This window comes from Lytechinus pictus, chromosome 15 (assembly GCF_037042905.1).
Source record: "Lytechinus pictus isolate F3 Inbred chromosome 15, Lp3.0, whole genome shotgun sequence".
NCBI classification, from domain to species: Eukaryota; Metazoa; Echinodermata; class Echinoidea; order Temnopleuroida; family Toxopneustidae; genus Lytechinus; species Lytechinus pictus.
The window spans coordinates 1,759,035-1,786,123 of NC_087259.1; the positions used below are offsets into that span (position 1 = coordinate 1,759,035).

At 35.3% G+C, this 27,089-nt stretch overlaps 1 protein-coding gene across 1 annotated transcript in view; it reads left to right on the forward strand.

The window, feature by feature from the left end:
* The first annotated feature begins 2,487 nt into the window (after positions 1-2,487).
* The window catches only part of LOC129277594 (ras-specific guanine nucleotide-releasing factor RalGPS1-like), a 60,168-nt gene continuing 35,566 nt past the window's right edge, over positions 2,488-27,089 (forward strand). The window contains exon 1 of the mRNA XM_064110260.1: positions 2,488-2,670. Within this exon, the coding sequence (XP_063966330.1) occupies positions 2,488-2,670 (183 nt within the window). The remainder of the gene's footprint in view (positions 2,671-27,089) is intronic.

Below are 27,089 nucleotides of genomic sequence, written 5' to 3' on the forward strand. Positions count from 1 at the left end.
TTTTGCCATTGTGGACAATTGGCCCCATTTCCTGTTTGATTTCTACAATATGATAATTTACATATACATATACATGTAGTTCTATCTTTTGAGACTTTCTGGCATATAAAGTACATTATGAATTTTATGAATTGAAATAAATACAAATTGGTTGCAAATAATGACCAGCTGAACGCTGGATGAACATGTAGATTAAATCTGTAGAGAATTCAATTTTAAGCTAAGTCCTATGAGAGTCAAAAATAAATCTTTAGGATTCCAATAACATGTAGATCCGAAGGTTGACTGATCACTACTTGTATTCACAGCCAATTTTGATTTGAGAGTGTATAAGAAGTAAAATGTATATGCGTGCCTTTCTAAACGCTTGTGTTTTTTACATGCACTGCTAACATGCTCTGCTAAACACCTAGCTATATAACTCGCCCTTTAAAAAATGAAATAGTCTCAACAGACTTGGCTGTAAATTCTAATTTACCAGCAGACTGAGCTCAAGTTCAATGCATACAGGTTCAGTTACTTTCAGAATGAGATGAAGGCATGGAAAAACCAGTCTTCTGTGTCATAGATATTTTAATCACTTATGAATAAAGGTGAATTCCTATCATTAAAAGTTTGTTTCATATAGTCGGTTGTGAAGTGCACTGTTAAAAAAAAAAAATTTCACCGTCATGACATTTTACCTTTTGGTTTTATATGTTTTTTCACTTTAGTGATCAGTGGTTCTAATGGATGATTTAGCCCTTTCCAAGATTCATTTTTGGAACGTACATGAAATATAGAATATTTCATTTTTTTTAAAATTATAATGAAGTAGTGAGTGATTGATATCATTGACTCTCATTCTTGTATCACCTTGCTGATAATGGTTTTGTAAAAATTGAGCCAAATATTAAGATAGAAATTTCAACACTTTACATCCAATTTTAATGCAATTTTCATCACTCTGCTTATTCAAATTTCTTTGCTTTTTAAACCAAATTTTTGTGAAGGTGGACAGGTGGTCATCCCCTTTATTAAAATTTTTTTTGTTTTAACTTGCTCCAGAAATATAGGATCATTCTTCGTAGTGTCCTTGGTACAGTGTAGTTTGATCCAAATCTCCAGTTTGATTCCCATGGAGTTTGTCACTGAGCGGCTTACCGTCGAAACCAGTAAATGAAGAAAAAGTAAAGTAGTTGAATTTTGAGGTCATTTGAGGGGAAAAGTGGCTATCGTTATACCAATACAGGAAATGTTTGATAGAGTATCAGATACTGAAAAAAATCTCAGGAAATAATTGATTTTTAGCCCTTCTCATGTGTCATCTTAGTTGCCAATTACTTTTCTTATTGCCTCTCATGATTAAGACTCTGCCCATGTACTGTACACACATTGATAATATCTTCTTAATTTCAGAAAGAGTCTTTGGTGTGTTGTAGGGGATAGACATGCATACCATGTAAGAAGCTCAGTGATAATTAATACAGCTTCTATGCAAATACATGTTATGCATCAAGAGTGCTTTTGAATGTATTTGGTCAATTTATGAGTGCTATAGTTATAATCTAAACTGGAGCCATCTTACCCCAAAATGGTCCAATTGGAACTCACCTTCAATTGGTCATAGTAAATATAATTTCCGATTGTGGTAAGGACCAAGGATCATAAATACAACCTGCCCATGCGTACTTTTTTGTGTGTGCTTTTTTCAGCTTACTTTGGGGTTTCAGCCCATTTTTTGCCGATTACTCTATATTTTGCATGTATTATTAATTTTCGTATATGATGTGTTTACTTTCAGTTTCTTTGTTGCTCTGTTACTGAGATATTTTGTGTATGTATATATATTCTTCTTTTTTTTTCTTTTCATGCTTTAATAGCACATTGAAACATCCATATAAAGTGCTTTATAAATTTTGTGTATTATTATTATTCATTTTACGGCATTCAGTTTATCTACAGGTATCTTTATCTGTATGGGACAGCCTTTATCTCAGAATCATTGCCCACTCCAGTTAAGCTTTAATAATTATATGAATGAATCACAAAACTGTCAAAAACTTGCTGACAGACAGCTCAATGCCAGATTGAGCCAGTTCTACTTAATTCATAAGGGGGAATCTCCAATAACGTCAACCAAACTCCACCTTAGAAACTCCAGTCATCCAAGTCGACGCTTCACACCAGATGCCTACAATATCATCGAATCCAGAACTGATCGGCACCTGTACTCATTCCTGCCCAGAACCATACGGGATGGGAACGATCTGCCCTTAGCCACTACATCAATTCAATCCCTATAAATTTAAGGCTGCTCTAAACTGTCACTTTCACATCTGCACCCGACCACAGCGTCATGGAACTTTTTTCTGTTGCTGTGTACCCATGATGATGATGATGACTATGAATGATTTCACTTTTGCCAAAATTGCAGCAAAAGATAATGCTTTTTGAATAACATAATGCTATGACTTTTTTCTGTCTTATTCCCCACCATTTTGCAGGATGAGCCTATCTCATAAGCCGTTGAGGCAACTCTCGGTTTCCAATGAAGATCTTCCCAATGGGGCCAATAATGGGAAGGCGAGTGGCCCAAGGGCAAGTGGTCAGAATACCAATTCTAAAGGAAGACAGTCAAGCCATTCAGAGTCACACACAACGTTCACTGGAACAAGCTCTAATTCAAGTGTGAGTATTAAATCTTTTCTCAGTCATGCTTTCACACATACAAATTATGCAATAAGTTAATGGAACAAAAGAGAATACTCTTTAACAACTTTCTGTTTAAATTATGAATTATAAGCAATACACATATCCAGTCTATAATCCAGTTCGTAGTTCTATTCTGCGCATGTTCAGAAGATTCTGTGAATGATCAAAAGAAGGTTATTGGTACTTTTAAAAGTGGCATGGTGGTTTAATATCTGATGAGATAAGCACCAACTTTGATGTCTTGATTATTCATATATTCTTTTGAATTGTGTTTTTAATTATATCCACAAAAAACAAGAATACGTCCATTAGCGACTGCTATTTCACCGTTGGCTAAGCACATTGTTATAACAACATGCTAGTGCATTTAAAGTAGAAATGCAACAAATACCTTCATAGAGTGTTCATTGGTGTGCTATTCTTGTCACCTGGTCTATTAAATTTCTTCATCCTGCTATGTAAGGCATGCTTATGTAATATGTTGCTTTGAAATCTGCCTACATGTATCATAATGAAAGAATTGAAAGGTAATTTGACCAGAATTGCCCATGAAGTAGTTCTACGAACTGTTCTATTAGATGTTAGCCTTTGAAATCAATTTTAAGAAAGCAAGTTTGTCTTGAACAGATTGCTTTTAAATCCACTACACTGGTAACAGAACAGGTGTGGATGTACTTCAAATCATAACCATCAATATTTTGCTAATCAACGCAAAATAAAATATCTTTAATGAAATAAGTATTTGATTTTTCGTTTCAAAGTTTTTCTGAAAGTCTACAGTTATTATCTGCGGTGCTTTTTGTTTATTTGGAAATGTGCAGTTAAATGCTTATTTCAACACTTGAGGGCAAATTTAGTAATACCTGTGTGTTACATTGTGTAATTTATATGTAGTACAAACTCGTGTGCCTCTTTGCACCATAATTTTGATATTTATTTCATTTATACATGTAATCATTTCATATTGAAATGATATTAATGAAACAGGTAAAAAAATCCTCCATTTTTAGCTCATCCGGCCCGAAGGGCCAGATGAGCTTATGCCGTGGCGTGTTGTCCGTCCTTAATTTCAAAATGCTTCTTCTCCATTATTTCAATTTTGTTTGCTTTATATGATAGCACTAGGTGGGGGATTCAAAAATTCTACACAGAATTTTGAAATTGAATATGCTGATTTATGCATATATTTTGAAAACTCACAATAAATACTTATCTATTTGTTGATTGATTTTGATTATTTTTGTTCCATCTGAGAGCTACATGAGGTTCACCAAGGTTCTACACAGAGTTTAAAAATTTTGACTTGAAAATTATTTATGTTAATTTATACGAAATTTATTCATAGATCACAAAAATGCTTCTTTTATGTCCTTTCTTCATCAATTTCAATTCTGTTTCCTCAATTTACATGTATGTCACCAATATAATTCTCTTCAGTTTTAACTGGGCTGAAATTAAAATTGTGTTAAATTTCGTTGCGAGATGCCCGATGAGCTCCACATCAGTGATGTGCTGGTTTGTACTGGTATGGCAGGAGTGGGAAAGGATTGCTAAATACCTATCATACATACATGTAACCGGAATGTTCCTCAGGGGGCTTTGTGTATTACATATGCATTAGGGTGATGAGAAATATCTCTCCAGTGGACTAGACATGCAAATTTCACACTCAGTTTTATGAGACGGCTCTGGATTTGAGCATGGTCATACACATCATTCACAGTTATTGCTTCTATCCATCACAGTTTATATCAAGGGAGTTCAATATTTATTGGATGTGAGGGTGAGAGATGCTAGTGAGGTGTGCGATGGTAAATCCAATGGATTTGCTTTGCCTCCCAGTAGACACTATGTCTCCTATCCCTGTTAGCCACCCTTCCCCATCTTCCATATTCTTCCATCTGTATTTTAGCAGACTTAGGAAATGAATAGATACCCCCCAAAAAAGCCTGGATTTTTGTGTATATAAATATATACTTTCGATGAATGTATTGATTACAATATTAATTTTACTTCTTACTTTTCTCTCTCCTTCACATGTAAAGTAGAACTGCATCCAGGGACCCGTTTCATAAAGGGCTACAACTGTTGTAACTTTGCCATAATGGCAACTACCATGGTAACATTGCCTGCTGAGCCCTGTTACCATGGTAGTTGCCATTATGACAGAGTTACAACTGTTAAAGTCCTTTATGAAACGGGCCCCAGATTCATGATGTACATACATACATGTACATAAAATTCTACAAGTTCTTGTAGAATTTGCAGCTTTGCATACATTTGTAGTTAGGTCTGAGTCTGCAGCTTTGTATAGAATTTGTATGCATTTTCTGCTTCATTTGCTTTCTCTCTGTCATTGATAGCAGCTATAGTTATCATTTGACATGTATACAGATTGACCAAAATGCAAAATATTTATATTTCGAAGATGTTTGATAAAGAATATCCCACAGAGCAGAGAGAAATATTAACGCCATTTACCTGGTTTGACGCCACTCAGACAAAAATCGTTTTGAAAGCTATCGATTCTTTTTTTTACTGTGAAAACTAGCCTAGTGAAAACACCTTATAAATCCTTCATAAGTATTTGTTTTTGTGTTTGCCATCATTTGGATAGAGAGCGAACTTGTCTCTGTCCACATAGCCATGGCACTGTATGTCTGATATGATGTCTTTATAAATTGAGCAACTACCGGTAGTAAAAAGAGAGCCCCATCAAAATATAATTTGAGTGCCCCCCCCCCCCACCCACAACCGCCCTCACCCCTGGTGTAGACCTGACATCAGAAAATTATTGTAAGTTTCAGCCAGTGACTGATTGCAACATTTAAAGAGATGAAATATTTAGTTTTTAGCTGCAGTTCAACTATTTGTTGACATTGTAATGCTAAATACTGTGTAATATATGAGAATATTTTTGTTGTTATTGTTCACCATTTCACACTTTAGTACATGTACCTGCCCTGATCCCTTGGGCCTCATTCTCTATTATCTCAGTGGGATCATTTTTCATTCTGGAAGGCATGCTGGAGAGAAAAAAAATGTGGGTCAAAACAAATGGGTAGCTCTCCCTTTGATCCCAATGGTGCCATAAGCCAGGTCTCGGTTACAGTTGGTTAAAGAATGTGGAATGGTGGTCAAAATTTTATATTTCTGCAGTGTTTTGTTCCTGCACAGATACAGAGAATATATATCTTTATCATCTTTGTTGCAGCTGTAGATGGTGTCTTTCAGGACTTCAGACAGTTTTGAATGCCATGAATATTTGAACTTTATTCATTTAAAAGTAAATGGGAGAGGGAGAATCAGGCAAGAAAAATTGATTTTGACGTATTATCCAATATCGAGAATGGAAAGGATTAATTAACTTTTTTTAAGAAATTAATACAGGACTTAAACATTCATCTTAGAAACAAGTATCATGAATGTAGGATGAAATTTTCTAGTGCCATCTGCCAAGTGATATAATTGTAGCTTTATAAACTGTCAATTCAATGCAGCCAATTGATCATTTGGGATGGCCAAAATACCTTTATATCGTGTTTGGAAATATGGTAGCTACATACTGCATCTATGATTGGAAAGTAGTATGAGTATCTCATGTACATTACTGACTACCAGCATAATGTATCTACTGCTACACACCATAGGCCTAAGAATGGGAGTCATAAGAGGTGAGAATATTAAACTAGATGTAGGTCAAAGTGGATTCTTGTTATTATCAAAATAGAGATATAGTTACACTGCAAAGTGCGATATCCTTCATTGTACAGAATTAGTATTCTGACTTGTATTGGATGCTGCATGCACCTATGCCTGTACAATGCTGGTGAGAATATGTAGGCCTACATATGTGAATGTGATTGTTAGGGACTGTACATGAATGTACTTGTATGTTGACAGTGTAGCATTTAATGTTATATAGGCCTACTTGTACCTACAGTGTATAATTTATCATTTATTTTAGCGTCAAATTAATGCACATTTAGCCCTGCTGTAAGAATCAATTCTTTTTAATACCTTAAACTTATACTGGTATATTATTATTTTGCCCTTACTTTTGATAGTGCTTGTAGGTTGCATTACATGTATTTTGAACCAAAAATGACCATATTGTAAGAGTAGTAGTCAGTGTTACCAAAAAAAGGATATCTATTACACTGACTTTGAAGCTACAGTATATTACACTAATATGAGATTAAGATTAATAAAAAAAGAAGGAATTATATTAGTGACATTGACGAAGGTATAATGGAAATCCATAAAAGAATATACGGAGCTGAGGTTTTTTTGTGACGTCATATGCGAGCAGCTCCCCATAAATCATTCCATCCCATTTTCTTTAATGGAACATGATGCCTAAATAAAGATATTTTTATTCTAAAGAGATATGAAATGATGTGTCTAATGATATGTATATTCCCTTCACCTGTGCACTTTGAAACATCCGTAAAGCGCCCTACTGTTATAATTCTTATTATTTTACTTGAAAACAGTGTTGCTACTTTGTAGGGTACGAAACTGCTGATTTGAATGCAGCCATTTAGTCAGGTCGGCCGTTGCTTGGCATGCTCTTGAAAATCTAAAACGCTGACTCATCAAATAAGATGTAAACGAGATGAGATTGCCTGAACTGCCTTCAGATGGAATAGATTGAAGCCATTTGTTGAATGTAAAGTCGATTCACGTACTATGTGAATTGACCTGACTTGTATGCTGGCTGTTCAATTGGAGTGCTAATGCCTAATGGGTTTGTTGTGGTTTTACATTGCAGTTCTATTTTGAGATATTATCCTTGAATTTGTAGACTTTTCCATATATTACAGGTAGCTCACATTGTACACAGCAACCATAAGGTACTCAAATCACTGCACCTCTACAATTCATTCACTACCATTCTTTATATCCCAATATCTACGTTACTCGCACAGAAATACACTTCTTCAACTGTTGATATGAAGACCCTCTATCACACCAATATATATTTGTATGATTTTGCTTCAAGACGGGGTATTGTCAAGAGTATATTATAGAACAGAGTGATCAAGTCCAAGTTTACAGGTTGACTTCACTGATTACATTTTGCACTCTGTTTAGAAATACATTTATGCTCAAATTGAACTCTACGAGGAATCATTACAGTGTCAAATTACTTGGCAGAAATATTTTTTGTATTAAAAGCTGATTTAATGTAAAATATACTGTAGGCATATTCAATAGTATATTGACACTGGCTATTAGCTTTAACCATGGAGGTCCATGCCATGCCCATGCTTTAAAGAGAAATTCCAGTAGTTGCAGTAAACACTGATTTCATGAGAAAGTCTGTAAAACCAGGCTTAATTGTCAGTATATCATCGAGGATCTAGATCTGGTACAGTTACATAAACTGAATGTTCAGACTGAACTTCCCCAACACAGATAAGCGCACGTGGGACAGTGTATAATTTTTGCCTTGAGCGTCGGGCCCGACGCTCTACCCGAATCCTGTGCTTATTTGCTGATTTCTCAGCAATTACACAATTTCTTCCAGAATCCTTTGGCACATGCGTTTTATTTATACAAACAGACACTTTGGTGGTCATTTCATTGGATTCTATACGAACTTATTTTGATATCATAATTATCATTACCAAAACTAGCATTTACCTTTACCCGTGTACCGGTAGTATCCTTTAGGTGAAACTTCAATGCACACTGTAGGAGTAGTTAGACACTGGATCCATGCATATCCAGTGTGGAGTTTGCCTCCCTCTGTTGATAATAGTCTGTCCAATTCTGGATCTTGCTTCATGCATACACATGTACATGTTCATTACAGACACATAGACACCACTCTCACCACCGTCCTAAAACTAGTCTACTGGAAACTAGTTTAGTGGAAACAAGTTTAATGTGTAATGAGAACGGTCCAAGAGGTCTCGGAAACGTTCTTCCAAACCAATACGGAAAACCAACTCGCGATGTACAGTACATGTAGTTTTCAAGATTTCCTTCGGCAAACTGGTTTTAGTGTAAGTGAGGACTCAGCCGTTGTTTGGGAAGCGATCTTCGCACATTTTTAGTGCGCTACTCCACCACACACTGTGTATAGAATGTCTATGCTGCGATTTCGAATTTTGTGTGAAACGTCACCCTACTGAGAGCGTTTCCATGGCAACAAGATCACTTTACATGAAGTGGATTTGAAAACCACTTTCGACTGATCAAATGGGAACGCTAGCAAAGCGATGTTCCAAACTGGTTTCCTGAACCAATTTACAGTTTTAGAAAGTATAATGAGAACTGTGTCATATACAGTAGTCTATGCAGTATATTGTAGATTTATCTGTAATTTTTCTTGTGAGAAGACAATCATAAAGACAGGGCTATCGACTTGGAGATTCTGTTTGGTGGAAGATTAATTGGCGGCATGACATGGGGGGAGGGGAATCTACTAGAATTAACGGCATTTGCTATGCTCTAATGCTAAAAATGAAAACATCTTTCAGCATTTTTTTTTTTTTTACTTCTGCTTTTATGGCTATCCTTTTTCTGAATTTTTGAGTAATTGAGTGTTCAAGTCTTGACTGAGATTTCTCTTAGAGGTGACCCTAAAGAAATCTAATATTCATGCACTATTAATACAATTAATGGTCAGTGCATTCCAGCCTTTTTTCCAGGCAATTTATTTTCACAAGTTACTGCCTAATTCTGCAACTTTGGATAACCTTTAACTTTGCAAAGAATGTGGATCTTCCAGAGTTCCTTTTTTGTTCCGCCTGCATAGCAGAGCGAGACTATATACATGTAGGCGCTGCTTTTCGGACGGCGGCGGCATCAACATTAAATCTTAACCTAAGGTTAAGTTTTTGGAATGACATCAGAACTCAGAAAGTATATGGACCTAGTTCATGAATCTTGGACATAAAGGTAATCAGGTATTACTGAACATCCTGCTTGAGTTTCATGTCACATGACCAAGGTCAAAGGTCATAGGGTCAATGAACTTTGACCAAGTTGGGGGTATTTGTTGAATTACCATCATAATTTTAAAAGTTTATGGATCTAGTTCATAAAACTTGGACATAAGAGTAATCAAGTATCACTGAACATCCTGTGCAAGTTTCAGGTCACATTTACTATAAAATAGGAGAAGTTATTAACACTGGATTTAGATCTGCTATTTTATTTCAAAAATTACAGAATGTCCATTTTATTATTGAATGGTTCAATTCAATTTAAATTTATTGGTTGGTTTTGGCACCTTATTGAAATTTTGTAATGTTTCCTTTAGCAGGGTTATACTGTACACTAAAGCATCTTTTATAGTGGCTTACTCCATATTCCACTCCATTTTGTCTCTGATGAAATGTGCGGATAAGTGATGAAAAATAAAACTATTGCCGGATTCTTCTGCGATTTTTTTTTTTTAGCTGTGACATACGGTAGGATGCACAACTTATAAAATTATGAAATCATAGTCAGAGTTGTTTTCATGTACAAGCAAATAATAATTTATGGATAAAAATGTGCATAGAGGTTCTTTCAATTAAGTTTTTGTTTGATTTATCAATTTCTAAATTCCTCCTGTACCTTCACTCAATTGAATATAAGTAATTTACATTCCTGTTTTTTCTTGATTTCCTACTGAAATCCTGCTGGCTTCTGGTTCTTTTTATCAATTTACTCATATTTTTTCACTATATTGTAATTATATTGTAATGTAATAATGCCTATTTCACATTTTTTGTATATATACATGTATGTATTTGTGCAAGTCCCTGATTGAGAACAGTGTTTCAATCACTGAACAGGCTACCCTGGGTAAGACAAATAAATGAAAATAAATGAATAAAAGAGTTAATTTGGTAATCATATAATTCTTGGTGGAGTTGACAAACACGTTGATATGGGAATGAACATACCGAGCACTAAATTACATTTTCTAATAGGTAGATATTGCATTCCTGAGAAGAAAAAGGTAAATAAATCAATAAGTATATTGTTGTTGTTCAAACTGTTAGATGATGCCAAATTAACCATTTCCTTGTTTGCTTGTTCTACGTCAGAGTCTCTCCTTGACTCAAATTCCAGCTAATTCCCTCCTTTTATTTGCTGTGTCCTTTGATAGCCTTGATTACAGCACTGTCTATGTCACCCTTATCATCACTGCTGAATTCTTGAGGAAAACACCATAAACACCTCATCAGTTGTCAAAGTGGATGTACAGAGTACCATGTGGCTTTTACAGTTTGGAACTTTAATCCGGATCCCCCGACGATTAATAGCAATGTTTCCTGGTTCACGATGCTTAATTAAGATACAGCAGGCAAACTTTAACGAGGGAAGAACTTAGTGAAGAAGCAAGCGCTCTATGAATCATTACTTCGATAATAAGTGGCATGAGTTGTCTATAAGAGATACAGTAAGCAAATTTCACACTGTGATCTATCTATAGCTGTGAATGTCTCCCCCCTTGCCCTACATGAACAGAGGCAACACAGCGGAACAGCACTTGCTAATTAGTTCATTGGCGGAAAGGTGTCGGTCTGGGATTCAGTTTGTAGGATGATACGGAAGCTAGCTGCATGGAATAGTTCTTATCTCAGTATGGAATAGTTATTATCTTGGTATGTGATATATAAGGTTTCTGACCTCCATACTTCTAATACTCTGGAATCACATAGGACTGTTGATTTGTATCAGGAAAACAAATGCAACGGGAGGAGAATCTTCTTGTCATTGTCAGAGCTTTTCTTTTTAACTTGGATAATTTGTGATACCTTTTGGTGACATCCTTCTTGGATGAAAGAGCCTTGTGTCGTTTATGCCATGCAGCTCTTCTTTAGGCTTCTGACTGCACAGTGATGCATGTGTTGAGGTAAAAAATATCCATTTTCATACGCACTACTCCATTACCATGGCAACCTGGAGAATAGCCAACTGAACTTGTACAGTAATAGCACATCAATACATTGGAAATCTTACTTCAGAATCATAAACCTGTAAGTTCATTAACCAGAGGTCAAATATAATAGGTAGTTATTAAACATGTGTGGACATTGTGCAACTTCAAGGAAATGTCCACATTCTTGGATCGCTATTTTCTAGATTTCACTGACAAATGTTTGGCATCGTACCCTTGTCTACCTGTAGTACCAGTAAACTGACTGTGGGCGTTAAGCTTTGAACGTTTCTCTTTTGAATGATGTCATGTGACTCAATAAGCAGGTGTATATTGAATGATGTCACAATAGCAAGACATAAAATATGAGGTGGAGAGCTTCTGGTATATATTTCCCTACAAGCCTCAATACATTTATGTGCATCACATGCTTCTTTTTTCATTTGTTACTAACTAGTCAGCTCACCGCAGTGCCGAAGAGATCATCTAGCTTTCACTGGCATTGAATGCGTGTACACCGTGTAGGTGCGTGTGTTTGCCAGTATATATTTAGATATTGCCCATTGGCTTAGGGGCCTAAGTGGCTTTTTAAATGCTATATTCAGCTCCCCTGGTACAGCAAATTAGTCCCTTAAAATAATTTTGGAAGAGTCACACACAGTTCATTGTATAAACTTTTGAGACTTGAGGCTCCAGCATCTATGTGTTTTTTGTGTTTTTTTACAAAACAGCACTTTATTTCATGAATTTAAAACTTTTGGATTGAATAATCATGATGAATTTCACAAAATAAAGCAATTATTCATCAAAGGTAGATACTGTACGTGTTCTGGCCTGTAGCATAGATTGGGTTTCATGCTTGTTTGGACAAGGCTGCCTCGTATTTCATGCACTTTCAATGTCAGTAGGAGATCAGATCTGAGCCAAGGTTTTCGGAAATAGGACTGTAAAGGATATTCCCAAAGCTTAATGAAAGTCATCACTCCGTCGGCATCAGAATCATACAGTACAGGTTGTAATGATTGTTAAAGTCTAAGCACTATCATCAGAGAACTTCTTCTGAACTAGGAACCAATGAATCTGGACTAAATCTAAACCAGATGTGGTCAGAATTTGGACTAGACATATGATATATCTGATTGGTTTGGCCATATAGTGACTAGTCTTTTTCTGGAGTACACATGGGACTGTGGATCAAAGTTGAATCTGAACTTTTAACGTGTATCATATCTGGAGTAGATCTGAATTAACTTGGATTTCCATGTGGACAATTAACTGAAATTGAATTGAATTAAATACAAATTGGACATGGACTAATTCAGGAGGTAGGATAAAACCTGAATCAGCACTTTTAATGTGGATTATATCTGGACTACATAAAAATCTGGACTTAATTTGGGCCAGATCTGGAGTAGATCTGAACTAATTTGGATTAAACGTGGATCGGACCTGGACTAATTTCTGGACTAGATGTTGGAGACTCTGATTCAGAAATGGCTCACCTGTGGGAGCGAGGAGAAAAGGAATACTATGATGGGCCTGTGGTATGAGGTAAGATACCCCTACAAGCCACTTGTCAATACTCCCTCATATTAACTTGACTTTCTCATATTTCATTTCAATTCTATAATGTAACAGAACGAGAACACACAGCAGTTAGTCAAAAGAACACATATCACTATTCCAACATATAATGCTGTCCCTTCTATCCAGAAAATATGAAGAATTTCATAATTACCTGACATAGCATTAGGGAGTATGTTGTCTGTATGCAAATTCTATACCCTCTAAGCATGAACATAGAAGTTTTTACACTGGTCTATTCCTCAATGCAGTAATGTTGATGTTTTCTATGCCTAATCATGAAAGAAGGACAAGATACAAGCACTCATTCACATGATCGTTTTGAGAGAAAACATCCATTTTCCAGGGTGAGAGTCGGAACCTGGATGGGAACATTGGATGTCTTTCACCACCATGAGTCGTTGAATCAAGGTCTGAGGCGACGGAAGGAAGGGAGGCTTGGGCCCAATTTCCCTCGCAGCCTCCCTGATGCTCCTTCAGCACCGATGCTCCATCAATACTCAAGATAATCCCATTGCATCTATGGAGGCGCTTCTGTTAGTGTGAGTGAGATGAAGCATAGAGGAATAAAACCTGGTGAAGATGGCATTCTTTTGGTGTTGTTTGTCGTAGCAGTTGTGTCTTCAGAGTTTAATACACTTTAAGGTGAGTGGTTTAAAAATCACACCACCCTTAACTGCAGAGGAGCACTTAATGCAAGTACCAGTGTTAAATTAAACAGTTTTAGTTCAACTCTCATTGGTGTATTTCGGTGTTCTACATGGCATATACAGTGGATGTTTAACCACTGATGGTTAGGTCTTCTCAGAACTCTGACTGGTCTTGTTCATAACACCAGTGGAGAAAGGTGTTAATAAGGATCTCATGTGCGAGGAAAGGTGGAAAACACTTAATTTGAGTTTCCTACTTTTCATATAATTTCATGTAAAAATAAAGGTTTCCATTGCAAGGTACGAGCCGATATGTATTTGCAGTGAGCTTATATCTTTGCTACAGTATCACAGTCATGTGTCCATCCATCCGTCCAAGATGTTTATTTCTTTTTCCGTGTTGTGAAAGTATGTCAACCTGGTTTGATTTAGGAGAGGAAACAGGAGATTTAACTTCAGTGGTCAGCGCTTGACCACTCATGTGATTACTGGTCATTTCACCTGCAGTCTAACACATGTGAGTTGTAACCAATGATGGGAAGCAGAGATAAGAACAAATGTGCTATGACAGGCAAGGGCATAGATCTTTGTTTAATGACTGCATATCACTCTAGATCATGAATGACCCGGGGGGGGGGGGGGTAAATGTATGACACGTATGTGCCTCGGTCAAGACCCCCATTTTCAGCCTAAATTTCCGTTCTAGATCATAACCAATTTAGAAAGCTATTGGAATTCTCATTTTTCCCTGTTTCCGAGACCCTCAAATTTGTGTTTCTCTTTCTGGACAGTGCGCTACCATAGGCATAGCTGCTACCATATGCTACTTGAGTTCCGGAGACCCCATAATTTGAGGGCATTACATTTTTAGCAATATTGTTGATCTAAGAGCATTTCTGGAGACGCCCATTTTAAGACCAAGACTAGTTCCAGAGCCCCCGACCCCCAAGTTTGGCGCGGCACATAGGTATCATGTTATAATTAGAGTAGCCTCCCCCCCCCCGGGATGACTATGATCTCATCCAAATCTTATTATTTATCTAAGACTTCATTCAACTGTTCAGAGGAAGAGTGCTTGAGCACATATATATGATATCATGCTAAATACACAAAAATATTGAAACACGGCCTTTAAGCACATTATAATATTGACTTTGTGAACAGAATAAACAAGTAAGATTTAACAACTTTAATGTATTGATGTACAGTGCAGGTGAATCTACCTACATGTGTAAGTCAAATCTTTTTGGACTACAAAATCTGTTTGACTCTAAATTAGAAATATGTTTGCATATTCTAAACTAAAAAATGATTTGACTTTATAGGCAACTGCTGTATGGAAGTTGGAATAGTCTCCTGTGTGTATGATACAAGAATTTTTTTTTTTTTTTGTATTTGGTATAAAGACTTTAAAAGTTATTAATAATGATCTATATTGAAGCAACTTCAAGCAAGACATTTCTCAGATTTGGCACTAAGATTGAGGGGCATTTTGTAGGCATGTTTATGGCTAATGTTTCTTCATGAGCATTTTGAAGCAAATAAATCTCTACAGGAAATCTCAGAGTACTACAGTTATATTTCAAACCTACAAAAAGATTCAGTCAAGTTTTTTTCCTGGCTTAACAAGTGCACTTTTAGTTCACGGCTAAAAGTTCAATTTGAATCAAGCAGGATTATAGTCAAATGTGTTCATATTTTTTGTTCATCATCATATGCATCTGTCTTGACTGCCCCTCCTATCTATCTCTCTCTCTCTTTCTCTCTAATCAAAATCTCCAAGAAAAAAATTTAACTTCTACTGACTATGTTTAGAAATTAGAAGACATAAATGTTGATGGAAGTCACATTATACATAAGCATGTAAATGATAAAGATTTGAAAAAGAATTTAAGACATGCTGTCACTTAATATGACAATAATCTTCACAATAATTGAGTAAACTCACCACTGCAATCTGTACATGTTTAGTTAAAATAGTTTTACAATATAGTGCTGGTTGTGTACACGGTTTGAACAAGTTTTCACTCACCTTTATCTGCTTCAAACTGTGGAGAAAAATAAAATTACAAACCGGTTTCTCTCCATAGATGAAAATTCTGCTGAAGAACTACAGCTGTGCTGCTTGGAGACAGAAAAACGTTAACTTATCTCCTTTAAAAAAAAAAAAGAAGTTTATATTATCCACCAATCTGCAGCACTTCTTGAAAATCAGTTCTCTTCCAATTGACAGAATAAGAAAACTCATATTAAGTTTTCAAAACATCTTGTGAATAAAAATCATAGGAAGAGGTTCAGAAGTCCTCCAAACTACGTAGGTCAGTTGTGTAATAGCTTTTATCAGACAAAATAAGGAAAAACTCAATTTTTGGCACAAGCCTGCCAACCTTAAGAAATCTGGCATTCTTTATAGAAGCATATAGAATTTAAAATACTTCTTCTCACTTGGAAAGTGTTAAATGGTATGGCACCAAAATATCTACAAGACCTTGTCATGCCTTGTACACCAGCTCGTAGCCTAAGATCATCACACCAGCAACTTCTTAAGACTCCCAAGACACGTGTAGCATATAATGCGCGAGCTTTCTCTGCCTCAGCACCTCTCTGGAATAATTTGCCGTTAAATTAAAAAATTATACCATCACTGGAAACCTTCAAGTCTAAACTGAAGTCTTATCTTTTCTAACAGTATTAGTTTTTGGCACTTTGACACTCATCCAAACTTTCTCATTAGGTGGTTTCAGACCGCCTCGAAGTTCGTCAGTTCCAGGTATTCTCTGATCGGGAAATTTACCCCGATCAGAAAATACCAGGTATTTTGGTAATGTGAAAGCAAACTACGCGTAATTTCCCCGAAAGAAAATACCCGCTAAATAGTAGGTACTTGGTTTCAAGGGTTTCATTCTCCTTTAAGTCTTAACTGAGTCTATTACTTGAAAGGGCAGGTCCTTAGCTATTTGATTTCTTATATTAAACTGGCATACATTAAGCCCCACCAGACCTGCAGAGGGAGATAATAACAAAGATCCGTATTATTAATAAAACTGATCCTGACAAGACCAACTGGTTATTAGACGAAATGGTTAAAGTGGACGAAATGGCAGATAGACCATTTGGATAGTGGATGAATTGATGATAGACCAAATGATAGTAGACAAGTTGCTAATTGGACAAATTGGCATTAGACCAAATGAAAATAAACCAGTTTGGGGAGGGAATGGATGGAAAGGAGTATAGGCAGTGAGATTGTCAACAGTGGATTTCTGTAATAATTTTTGGATTTTTAATAAAAGATCTTAACTTTTAGAATGCATAAAACTCTAGCAATGTAGACAAGCTATAAAGACAAGTAGTGAAACAAGATGTGAAATAAAAGCTGATATGGCCAACTTGCCATCATGATACATCATGAACGAGAGCAAAATTGATTTGTACTGCATGTTGTGAGAAGCATACAAGTTTATATCAAGTGCAAATTTTCAATTAATTGCCAGATATTATGATTGATTTTGAGACCTGCAAAGTAACTTGCAATTAATTCAAAGTTTGGTACAATGTCCCATTACTAGTGGAAATTATTAAAGTAATCTAGACTAGATGTAAAAACAATTAGTTTGGAATTGGATGGGGGGGGGGGGGTCTCTAAACTACGACATTCCTCCTCTTGTTATAAACATTGTGTATGATTTCACTTTGATGGGATACAGGCATAATACAAGCCCGTGCTTTCTAGGTTTATGCCTTAATTCTTCTGTAAACATTATCTGAATATTAATTTTACCCATCTGAATGCAGTATTTATATTCATTTTGTATGACTTTCTATTGAAATTGGAAGAAAATATGTTTACTTGAAAAATGCTTTCTAAAGGCACAGTAATGAAATACAATTTTGATGTACAAGCAAGCTTTTAACAAATTGTCTTTTAATTTTTAATTCTGTTTAAATTTTTACCTGTGGATGCCTGTCTTGGAATGATCCTGTTTTTTACCACTCTGTCATTCGTCTTTTATTTTCCTTTTTGAATAATGTTTATTATATCTTATGATGTATTTCAGTATGAATCAGATACATATGATTTATGGTTCCAAAACCTTCATAAGTTAACCATGAAATTATTAGTACATGTACACATTCATCATAACACTTTCCATATCACCTGGATGTATTCTCTGTGATTTTTTCCGACATCACAATCTTCACATTTTATGTATAATAAAGTATGGCATGCTACTAGTATATTGCATTAGATTCCATATTGATTGAGGAAAGGCCTTGCTATTTAAAGTCATCAGTAAATACAGGAATTAGTCTTGAAGGGGCTCCCATGAAAATAAACAGTCATCAAATTAGGTTGTTTTCCTCTTATGTCATAAGCTGAAATCAGTCTACATTGTAGAAATTCTGAGCCTTAAAGGTCAAGTCCACCCCAGAAAAATGTTGATTTGAATATAAAATAAAGAAAAACTAGCAAAATGCTGAAAATGTTATCAAAATTGGATGTAAAATGAGAAAGTTAAGACATTTTTTATTTTCTGTTATTTCTCAAAAAAAGTTTTATGCACAAATCAGTGACATGCAGTCAATGATGTCCCTCACTCACTATTTCTTTTGTTTTTTATTGTTTGAAAAAATATTTAAATATTTCATTTTTTACAGACTTGACAATAATAGCCAAAATTACTGAACCATATTGTATTAAAATAATGCTGATTCCACAAGTTCGGGAGGAATTTATCTTAGTTTCATATGACAATGAGGAGAAAATTAGAATATTTCATATAATGAAATACAAAAGAAATAGTGAGTGGATGACATCATCAGTCTCCTCATTTGCATACCGACTAGGATGTGCATATAACTGTTTTGTGAAATTAAGCAAAACTTTAAAATGCCATAACTTTCCTATTGTACATCTGATTTTGATGAATTTTCAGTGTTATGCTCGTTGGATTTTTCTCTATTTTTTTCAAATCGACATTTAATTTTCTTATTTTACATTTTACAAATCATTGAACTGCTTAGAGAAACAATAACAATGGCAAATTAAATAAACTTTGTAGTTATCTTTAATAATCAAAAGTATATGAGAATCATGCAGTGTTCGATCTATGATTGAATTTCATAGGAGTTGTAAATTATTATGTGATAGGGTAGACCAATATTTTATTTGTTGATATTGTTGTGGGGGGATAGTCGGGATACAATTTATATTTATTATACAACTGAATTTTTTTGCCTAAACTGAAAATACAACAAAAAACTGAGACTTTATAATTATTCATGATTTCTGCAGGGCCCTTTGCGTGTACCCCTCCTTTTAACAACAAACTTCCTGGCTATGTGTCAAACACGTGGAATAGGGAGTGTTAATGATAAAACACAACACATTTCCCTTCTTCCCCATCCTCTTTCTAACACCACCCCCCCCCCCTCCTACCACACCCCTGGCAGTATGATCATTTGCTTTCTTTCACCACACATACACAAAACAGGCAGGACTTAACTTTGTCAAAAATGAGAGGTATACCATATCTCTCCTTTAATAACTAAGTCGTATTGGAAGCAGTCCCTTCATGAACAGGATATTTGAGAAAATTGATGATAAATTAAACAACCTAGTTCAGTTTCTATTCAATGCAGGATTTTACTAAATTACATTCACATGGTAACTATGACAATTACTAGTACTATTTTTATTATTCAATTGAGCCTCATTGGATCAATGATATGATTTTGAATAGATCCTATGCCAAGAATGATTAATTAGGAGGGGATTGATGGGTTACTTCCATGTTCTGATTCACTTTGTAGTAGAGAGTCCGGAAATTGATTAAAACAAAATTCCATCTTTTCAACAGAACTTCCTGAAAAATGTCCACAGTTTCTTTGTGATTTTAAAATGACATTTTCTCTGGTGTTTTGGAAACCTGTGACTAGTTCGCCCAGACTAGAAGTTCTATTAATAACTACATAGCTTCCCCTTCACCTTCCAGTCTCGGACAATTTTTTTTTTTAAGTCTTGATAACGTTTGCGCAAACTGCTGTATGATTCAGCAACCATTCTTCGTACTTGCTCCTCTCCCATCAGCGCTAAACCTACATAATCCAGGACAATTTGCCTTAATTTTGGCGTAAAGTCACGGCCGGCTGGTCTACCTATTAGGATTGTTTTCGTTTGTTTTTAACTGTAAGACGACTCTTGTCAGTTCATCGTGATGTACTTCTTATTTACAGACTGCTTGTCAGTGGTAAGTAATCGCAAGTCTAAAGTGCTGAGGTATTTTGTTGGTTGGAGAGAGTCTTGGAACTTTTAGGCTGGTAGGATTTGAGATACATTCAGTCAGTACTTTTTTTTTTAGAGTGCAAACACGTTTTTCACCCTGGATTAATGTTTTTTAAAGACAATTATGTGCAATCAAATTATTCTCAGTCGTAGAAGTAAATGTTTCTTAAAACACAAACATGAAATGCTGAAAAAGGTGTGTCTTGAATAACGATTCTCTAGAACCACAGATGTTTAGAGATTACATAAACTCCAAGTGGCTTGCAATGTTTACTCACGTAATCACGTCACGGCGCGCTCGTTTTGCGTACATTTGTAAAAAAAAAATCCCCCTAATCTACAAAGTATTGGATTATGTTACACAACGATTTGGTGAAATGCTACAAACAATATATGAATCATCACGTAACTTAAACAAAATAAATGTAAATCGTCATTAAGAACACCCTCGCCATGGTACGAAAGTACTCTACTCAAAACTTGATATCGCACAGTGACATGATTACGTTGCAAGTCACTCCAAGTTGACCTGTACTTCATAGATCAAAATCACTGATCTGTGATGGTAGTGGGTGGGCTTTAAAAAGAGGGGAAAGCAATGCTTTTGAATGCTTTCCTGAAATATCCCTTTTTGTGTACATTTTGATTTGTGAATCTTTCATAATACCTCGTTCCAATTGTAGTGTGATATTTACGAAAGCAACGATTGGCCTTTAGTAACTGATCGCAAAAATTTGTTAAACTATCTAAAAAAAATTATATGATCAATACGATTGCCTCAATTATAAGTGTGATGTAATCTTATACGTTCTGATACGATTACTCCACGATTAAGAGTTTTCAAGACCACTGTCTTAATTGTGGCGCAAATCTCGACAGTGGGAACTGGGCATTAGCCATTTGATTGAACACAGAATTTAACGTACCTAGTTCTAAGCTTTTAGGTAATGCATACAGATACGTTTAGACTCAAGGATGCTAGTGATGATTCATGAAGAAACATGTGGCAGTCCAAAATAGAGCATGCATGTCCAGAAATAAATTCAAGAGCATAACAAAGACTAATGCTTAATTCATGGTTTTTTGTTTGTTTTTAACATAGCTTCGGCTCTTAAGTGAATATTTCATTTCACAGAAATTTTTTTTTACTGTCCTTTCAATGTCAGTTACTATGAAACAAAAAGAAATCATTATATGAAGATGTGGTAATAATTGTAATGTAAAATTGTTTACAAGAAATAACACTTTCTGTCTAAAGTTTAACATGGTCACTATCTTCATTACCAATACCAGACATCTCTTGCTCCTATTATTATCTCTTGTTATTAAACATTGATTTGTCTTTAAATGTATTTGAATTGATAATGAGAGTTATTTATAAATATGGACTAATTTTATCTTTAATGCTTTATGATAATGTTTCATAATTATACAGTTGTATATTGTCTTAATGTGAAAATAATCAAAATAACAAATTGATTACTATTATTTATTTACTGTATAAATAAAATAAACCTGATGACAGACCATCCTAATTATCTCAGATTTTCTAGTTTGAAAACTAGAAAAGTACTAGATTGAGTGTGGGTGTTTTAATCTCCCTTTGCTTAGACATTTGTTATTGAAGGAGATAGGCCTATACCATAAAACTAAGGATTGGTAACCTATTTCAGACCAAACCTTTGAAATCAATCAGCACAAACCTCTCCACACCTAAGCTCACAAATATGATACAAATCTCCCCAACCTTAGACTTCAGTGATGGATATCACCGAACAACATGAGTATCCTTTTCAGGCTGGATTTCGTAAAAGGTCAAATATATTTTTTAAGCTTTTAAATCTCTACTCACTGTTGCCTAGGCCTCTCCCATTTCTTTGATTTTGTTTGTGTACAGCTTTAATCCACCCATGTTTTTTATAATCTGCAGACATTTCACCTTATTATATTTTAGTATTGCTTTGTCACAGAAGATATTATTCAGAATTTTTGTATCATAAGTATTTTATTAAGGCAGGAGTTTCAGCATTTTACATTATAAATCTACAGTGTTCTTACAATTTATATGGTTATATGTTTTAGAAAGTAGGCCTATAATGTGACAGGTAGATTGATTTTAATTGAAATGAAGTGAAATTCTCACATCTTAAAACAACAAGTTTGTTTTATTGGTGGCATGTGTTTTGTTTACATAGTAGGTGGATATTAATCTTGATATCATATTCTTTTTTTCTATTTTGGATATAATTTGAGTATGCTGCGAAAATGACCACTCAATGTCCAATGTTGAATTGAATGATGTCTTGGGATTCTTTGTATTTGTAATTCATGTTCATGTTCAGTTTGTAACTATTAGCTGTGAGACATGATGATATCAATAATGTACATGCAGGGATGAGCTGTCATGAACAAAGTTGCTGAAATAATAAAGTCATAAAGAAGTTATTTTGTCTGGGGGGGGGGGTGTTTAACAAAAAAGTGAATGTCACTTAAATTATTCATACCTTAAATGCTCTCATATGCAGTAGTTTGCTTTCCATATATGCTCAATACATTGATGTATTATATTCCACAGGCTACTATAAATGTCAAATATTTTTAGACTTAAATCTTTGTTTAAGACCCACTGGCCATTCTCTTATACCGTCATCACAGTGTTTTTTGTCTCACCTGCATAGCAGAGTGAGACTATAGGCGCCGCTTTTCCGACGGCGACGGCGGCGTCAACACCAAATCTTAACCTGAGGTTAAGTTTTTGAAATGACAACATAACTTAGAAAGTATATGGACCTAGTTCATGAAACTTGGCCATAAGGTTAATCAAGTATTACTGAACATCCTGCCTGAGTTTCATGTCACATGACCAAGGTCAAAGGTCATTTAGGGTCAATGAACTTAGACCATGTTGGGGGAATCAACATCAAAATCTTAACCTAAGGTTAAGTTTTTGAAATGTCATTATAACTTAGAAAATATATGGACCTAGTTCATGAAACTTATACATAAGGTTAATCAAGTATCACTGAACATCCTGCATGAGTTTCACGTCACATGACCAAGGTCAAAGGTCATTTAGGGTCAATGAACTTTGGCCGAATTGGGGGTATCTGTTGAATTACCATCATAACTTTGAAAGTTTATGGATCTGATTCATGAAACTTGGACATAATAGTAATCAAGTATTACTGAACATCCTGTGCAAGTTTCAGGTCACATGATCAAGGTCAAAGGTCATTTAGGGTCAATGAACTTTGGCCAAATTGGGGTATTTGTTGAATTACATCCATAAATTTGAAAGTGTGTTGGTCTAGTTCATAAAACTTGGACATAAGAGTAATCAAGTATCACTGAACATCTTGTGCGAGTTTCAGGTCACATGATCAAGGTCAAAGGTCATGTAAGGTCAAAGAAGTTTGGCCATGTTGGGGGTATTTGTTGAATTGCCATCATATCTCTATAAGGGCATTTTCACGGTAACTGACATTACACGGCACAATGTTTTCACACATTTCATTGTGTGTATCTCTAAAACAACAAATGATGGGAGTTTGCTTTTGATAGAGTTAATAAAGTGAACCTTGCTGTATACTCTGATACTAAGTTTTCCTATGTAACCACATTTTTTTACGCATCAGCAAGCAAAAATGTGTCGGTAACTGACATTACGCAAAAGGACATGCAATTTCAGGGTGTTCATTAAAATTGAAATATCTCATGTCCCTGAGTAGATAGAGTAATAATTTGAATATGTAAATATACCTCCGTTACTAGGTTAAGATGTGTCAAAATATTAAACAATTCGTTTTTGTCTTTTGGGGGCTATGATAATTTTTCCACAACCATGCTGGTAACTGACATTACACTAAATTTGCCATAGAGATAACACATGGAAGTCAAATGTGTGTAATCATTGCATTGTATCTTCTGTGCAGGGCTTCACATGAAAGTGAGCTTGATGTGGAAGTATACCCGAGTTTCTAGGAACATTTCAATGAAAAAACTTTTTCTTTTTCTGAATTCCTTTCTTTGATTTGAAATTTTTTTGATCAGTACTTGTCGGTAACTGACAATACACATTTACATTTACCGGTGCTATATGATTTTCAAAGGCATAATTTTCTTGGTACTTATATGTAAGGCTTTTTAAAATCATAAAAGTTTTATAATACTTCACATTTTTAATTATCAAAAGATAAGAAATGTATGTTTTACTTACTCGGGGGGGGGGGGGGGGGGGTCATAGCAGCTACATGTTTCCTATAGTAATTTAATATTGCATTGACTGTACACATGGATTTTTCTGACTATACACCCATAATATATTCATCAGTTTTATATTGACTTTTTAAACCTTTTCCTTCTCCAACCTCCCCCTCCCCTCAAAAAAGGCAAAATGAATAAGGGTCTCCTCCCCTAGGCTACAGGTACCCCTCCCCCGAATCTCATGCAGCCATGTAGTTTTATTGATTTCTATTCTGGTCAGTGCAAGCAATGCTTGTTCATATCTGTCGGATTTCAATTCTCTTCATAATTTGTTTAATCATTTTCTTTGCTAATTTCTTTTTTAAGCTGTCACCAAAAAATAAACTCCAGCTTCTAAAATGAAACTGAAACTAAACAAGTGGAATGCCTCTGGCCGTCTCACCTGCATCACGCGATTCAATATAGCAGCAGTGCTGATTTTGAAAACTACTATAACTCGCACAAGATGTTCAGTGATACTTGGTTACTCGTATTTCCACGTATTATGAATTAGACCAATACACTTATAGAGATATGATGGCAATTCAACAAATACCCCCAACGTGGCCAAAGTTCTTTGACCTTACATGACCTTTGACCTTGATCATGTGACCTGAAACTCGCACAGGATGTTCAGTGATACTTGATTACTCTTATGTCCAAGTTTTATGAACTAGACCAACACACTTTCAAATTTATGGCTGTAATTCAACAAATATCCCAATTTGGCCAAAGTTCATTGACCCTAAATGACCTTTGACCTTGATCATGTGACCTGAAACTTGCACAGGATGTTCAGTAATACTTGATTACTATTATGTCCAAGTTTCATGAATCAGATCCATAAACTTTCAAAGTTATGATGGTAATTCAACAGATACCCCCAATTCGGCCAAAGTTCATTGACCCTAAATGACCTTTGACCTTGGTCATGTGTCGTGAAACTCATGCAGGATGTTCAGTGATACTTGATTAACCTTATGTATAAGTTTCATGAACTAGGTCCATATATTTTCTAATTTATGATGACATTTCAAAAACTTAACCTTAGGTTAAGATTTTGATGTTGATTCCCCCAACATGGTCTAAGTTCATTGACCCTAAATGAGCTTTGACCTTGGTCATGTGACATGAAACTCAGGCAGGATGTTCAGTAATACTTGATTAACCTTATGGCCAAGTTTCATGAACTAGGTCCATATACTTTCTAAGTTATGCTGTAATTTCAAAAACTTAACCTCGGAAAAGCGGCGCCTATAGTCTCACTCTGCTATGCAGGTGAGACAAAAAGGGACCCTGGAAATCCCCTTCATCACAATGTTAAGCTTAAAAAATGTTGCAGATTTAGGCAATAGGTTGGGAAAAGTACCCCCTAGGCCCCTACCCCCCCCCCCCCCCCGAAAACCAAACAAAAAATTGTCTGATACAAACAATTAGGTACTTGGTAAGTGCATGTACAAAACAATTTCATAGTAATTTTTTTTTGCACGATGGGAATGCAACTTCCTTCATAATTTCATATAGTATTCCTTGTGAACTATACCTTTTAAAAGTCAATAGCAAGCTCCTTCTGGTGTGACTTTTAAAGTGAAAAACTTAAATAACAAGTATACAATATTTCTTTACCATAAAATTGACCACATATTTGCCTTTCAATATTGGTAACCAACATTTTATCATGGTAACTGACATTACATCTCGGTAACTGACATTACATTTTCCACTTGGTAACTGACATTACATATATTTAATGGTACCCTATGGCTTCATTGTTAATTGGTAATCTTTAATTTTGGTGTAGAAGGGAGGGGTGTTACCTAGAGAGGAAATCTACCAAGTTTCATATAATATATCCTCTTTTCCAGGAAATGAGATCAAAAAGTTCATGTTTTCGGTAACTGACATTACATACCATATCACATACTTCATCAATGTTTTTTTATCAGATGAATGAATTGCTGGTGTTTCTTTCTGTGGGATTTTAAAAAGTGTTATAATAGCAAGCTAAATCACAGGCGAAAACATCATGATCAAACCTGTTCTTTAAAAATCTGTCAAAACAAAATATGTATCAATATACTATTTTCAACACTAATTTGTATCCATACTTTGGCAGCCATTTTGAAATAAAAAATGGCTGCCAGAGTCGGAAAAAAATTTTGTCTCAGAAACTTCAGGTCTTGTTTTATTAAAAAACATAAAGCATTTGACATGAATATCAACTTGATTTTTTTGCCTCTGTGTCCATCTGTGGTGAAAATGCCCATAAGTGTATTGGTCTAGTTCATAAAACGTGGAAATACGAGTAACCAAGTATCACTGAACATCTTGTGCGAGTTATAGTAGTTTTCAAAATCAGCACTGCTGCTATATTGAATCGCGTGATGCAGGTGAGACGGCCAGAGACATTCCACTTGTTTCAAATTTATCCTGGTGCTGTCGCATGACAATGACACCAATATAAACCTCCAATAAATGCATTCGCAGTAGAGGAGTTATCCCGTTACAGTCCCGGTATAAATTTTATATACCCATTCACACAACATAAGGCGATTTTTATGACCTTCGTAACAAAGCACATGTCTGCTCGTGACCTCGTAAGTGGCCCTGATATGTCCGGAAACCACCGATCTTAGGTGCCGGAGGTGCTGGAAACACATTTTTGTTCACTGGATCCTTGATCAAAACTCCTTTTTATTTGTTTTTGTTTTTGTTTTTTTTTTCTTCTAGTCATAATTACATTATT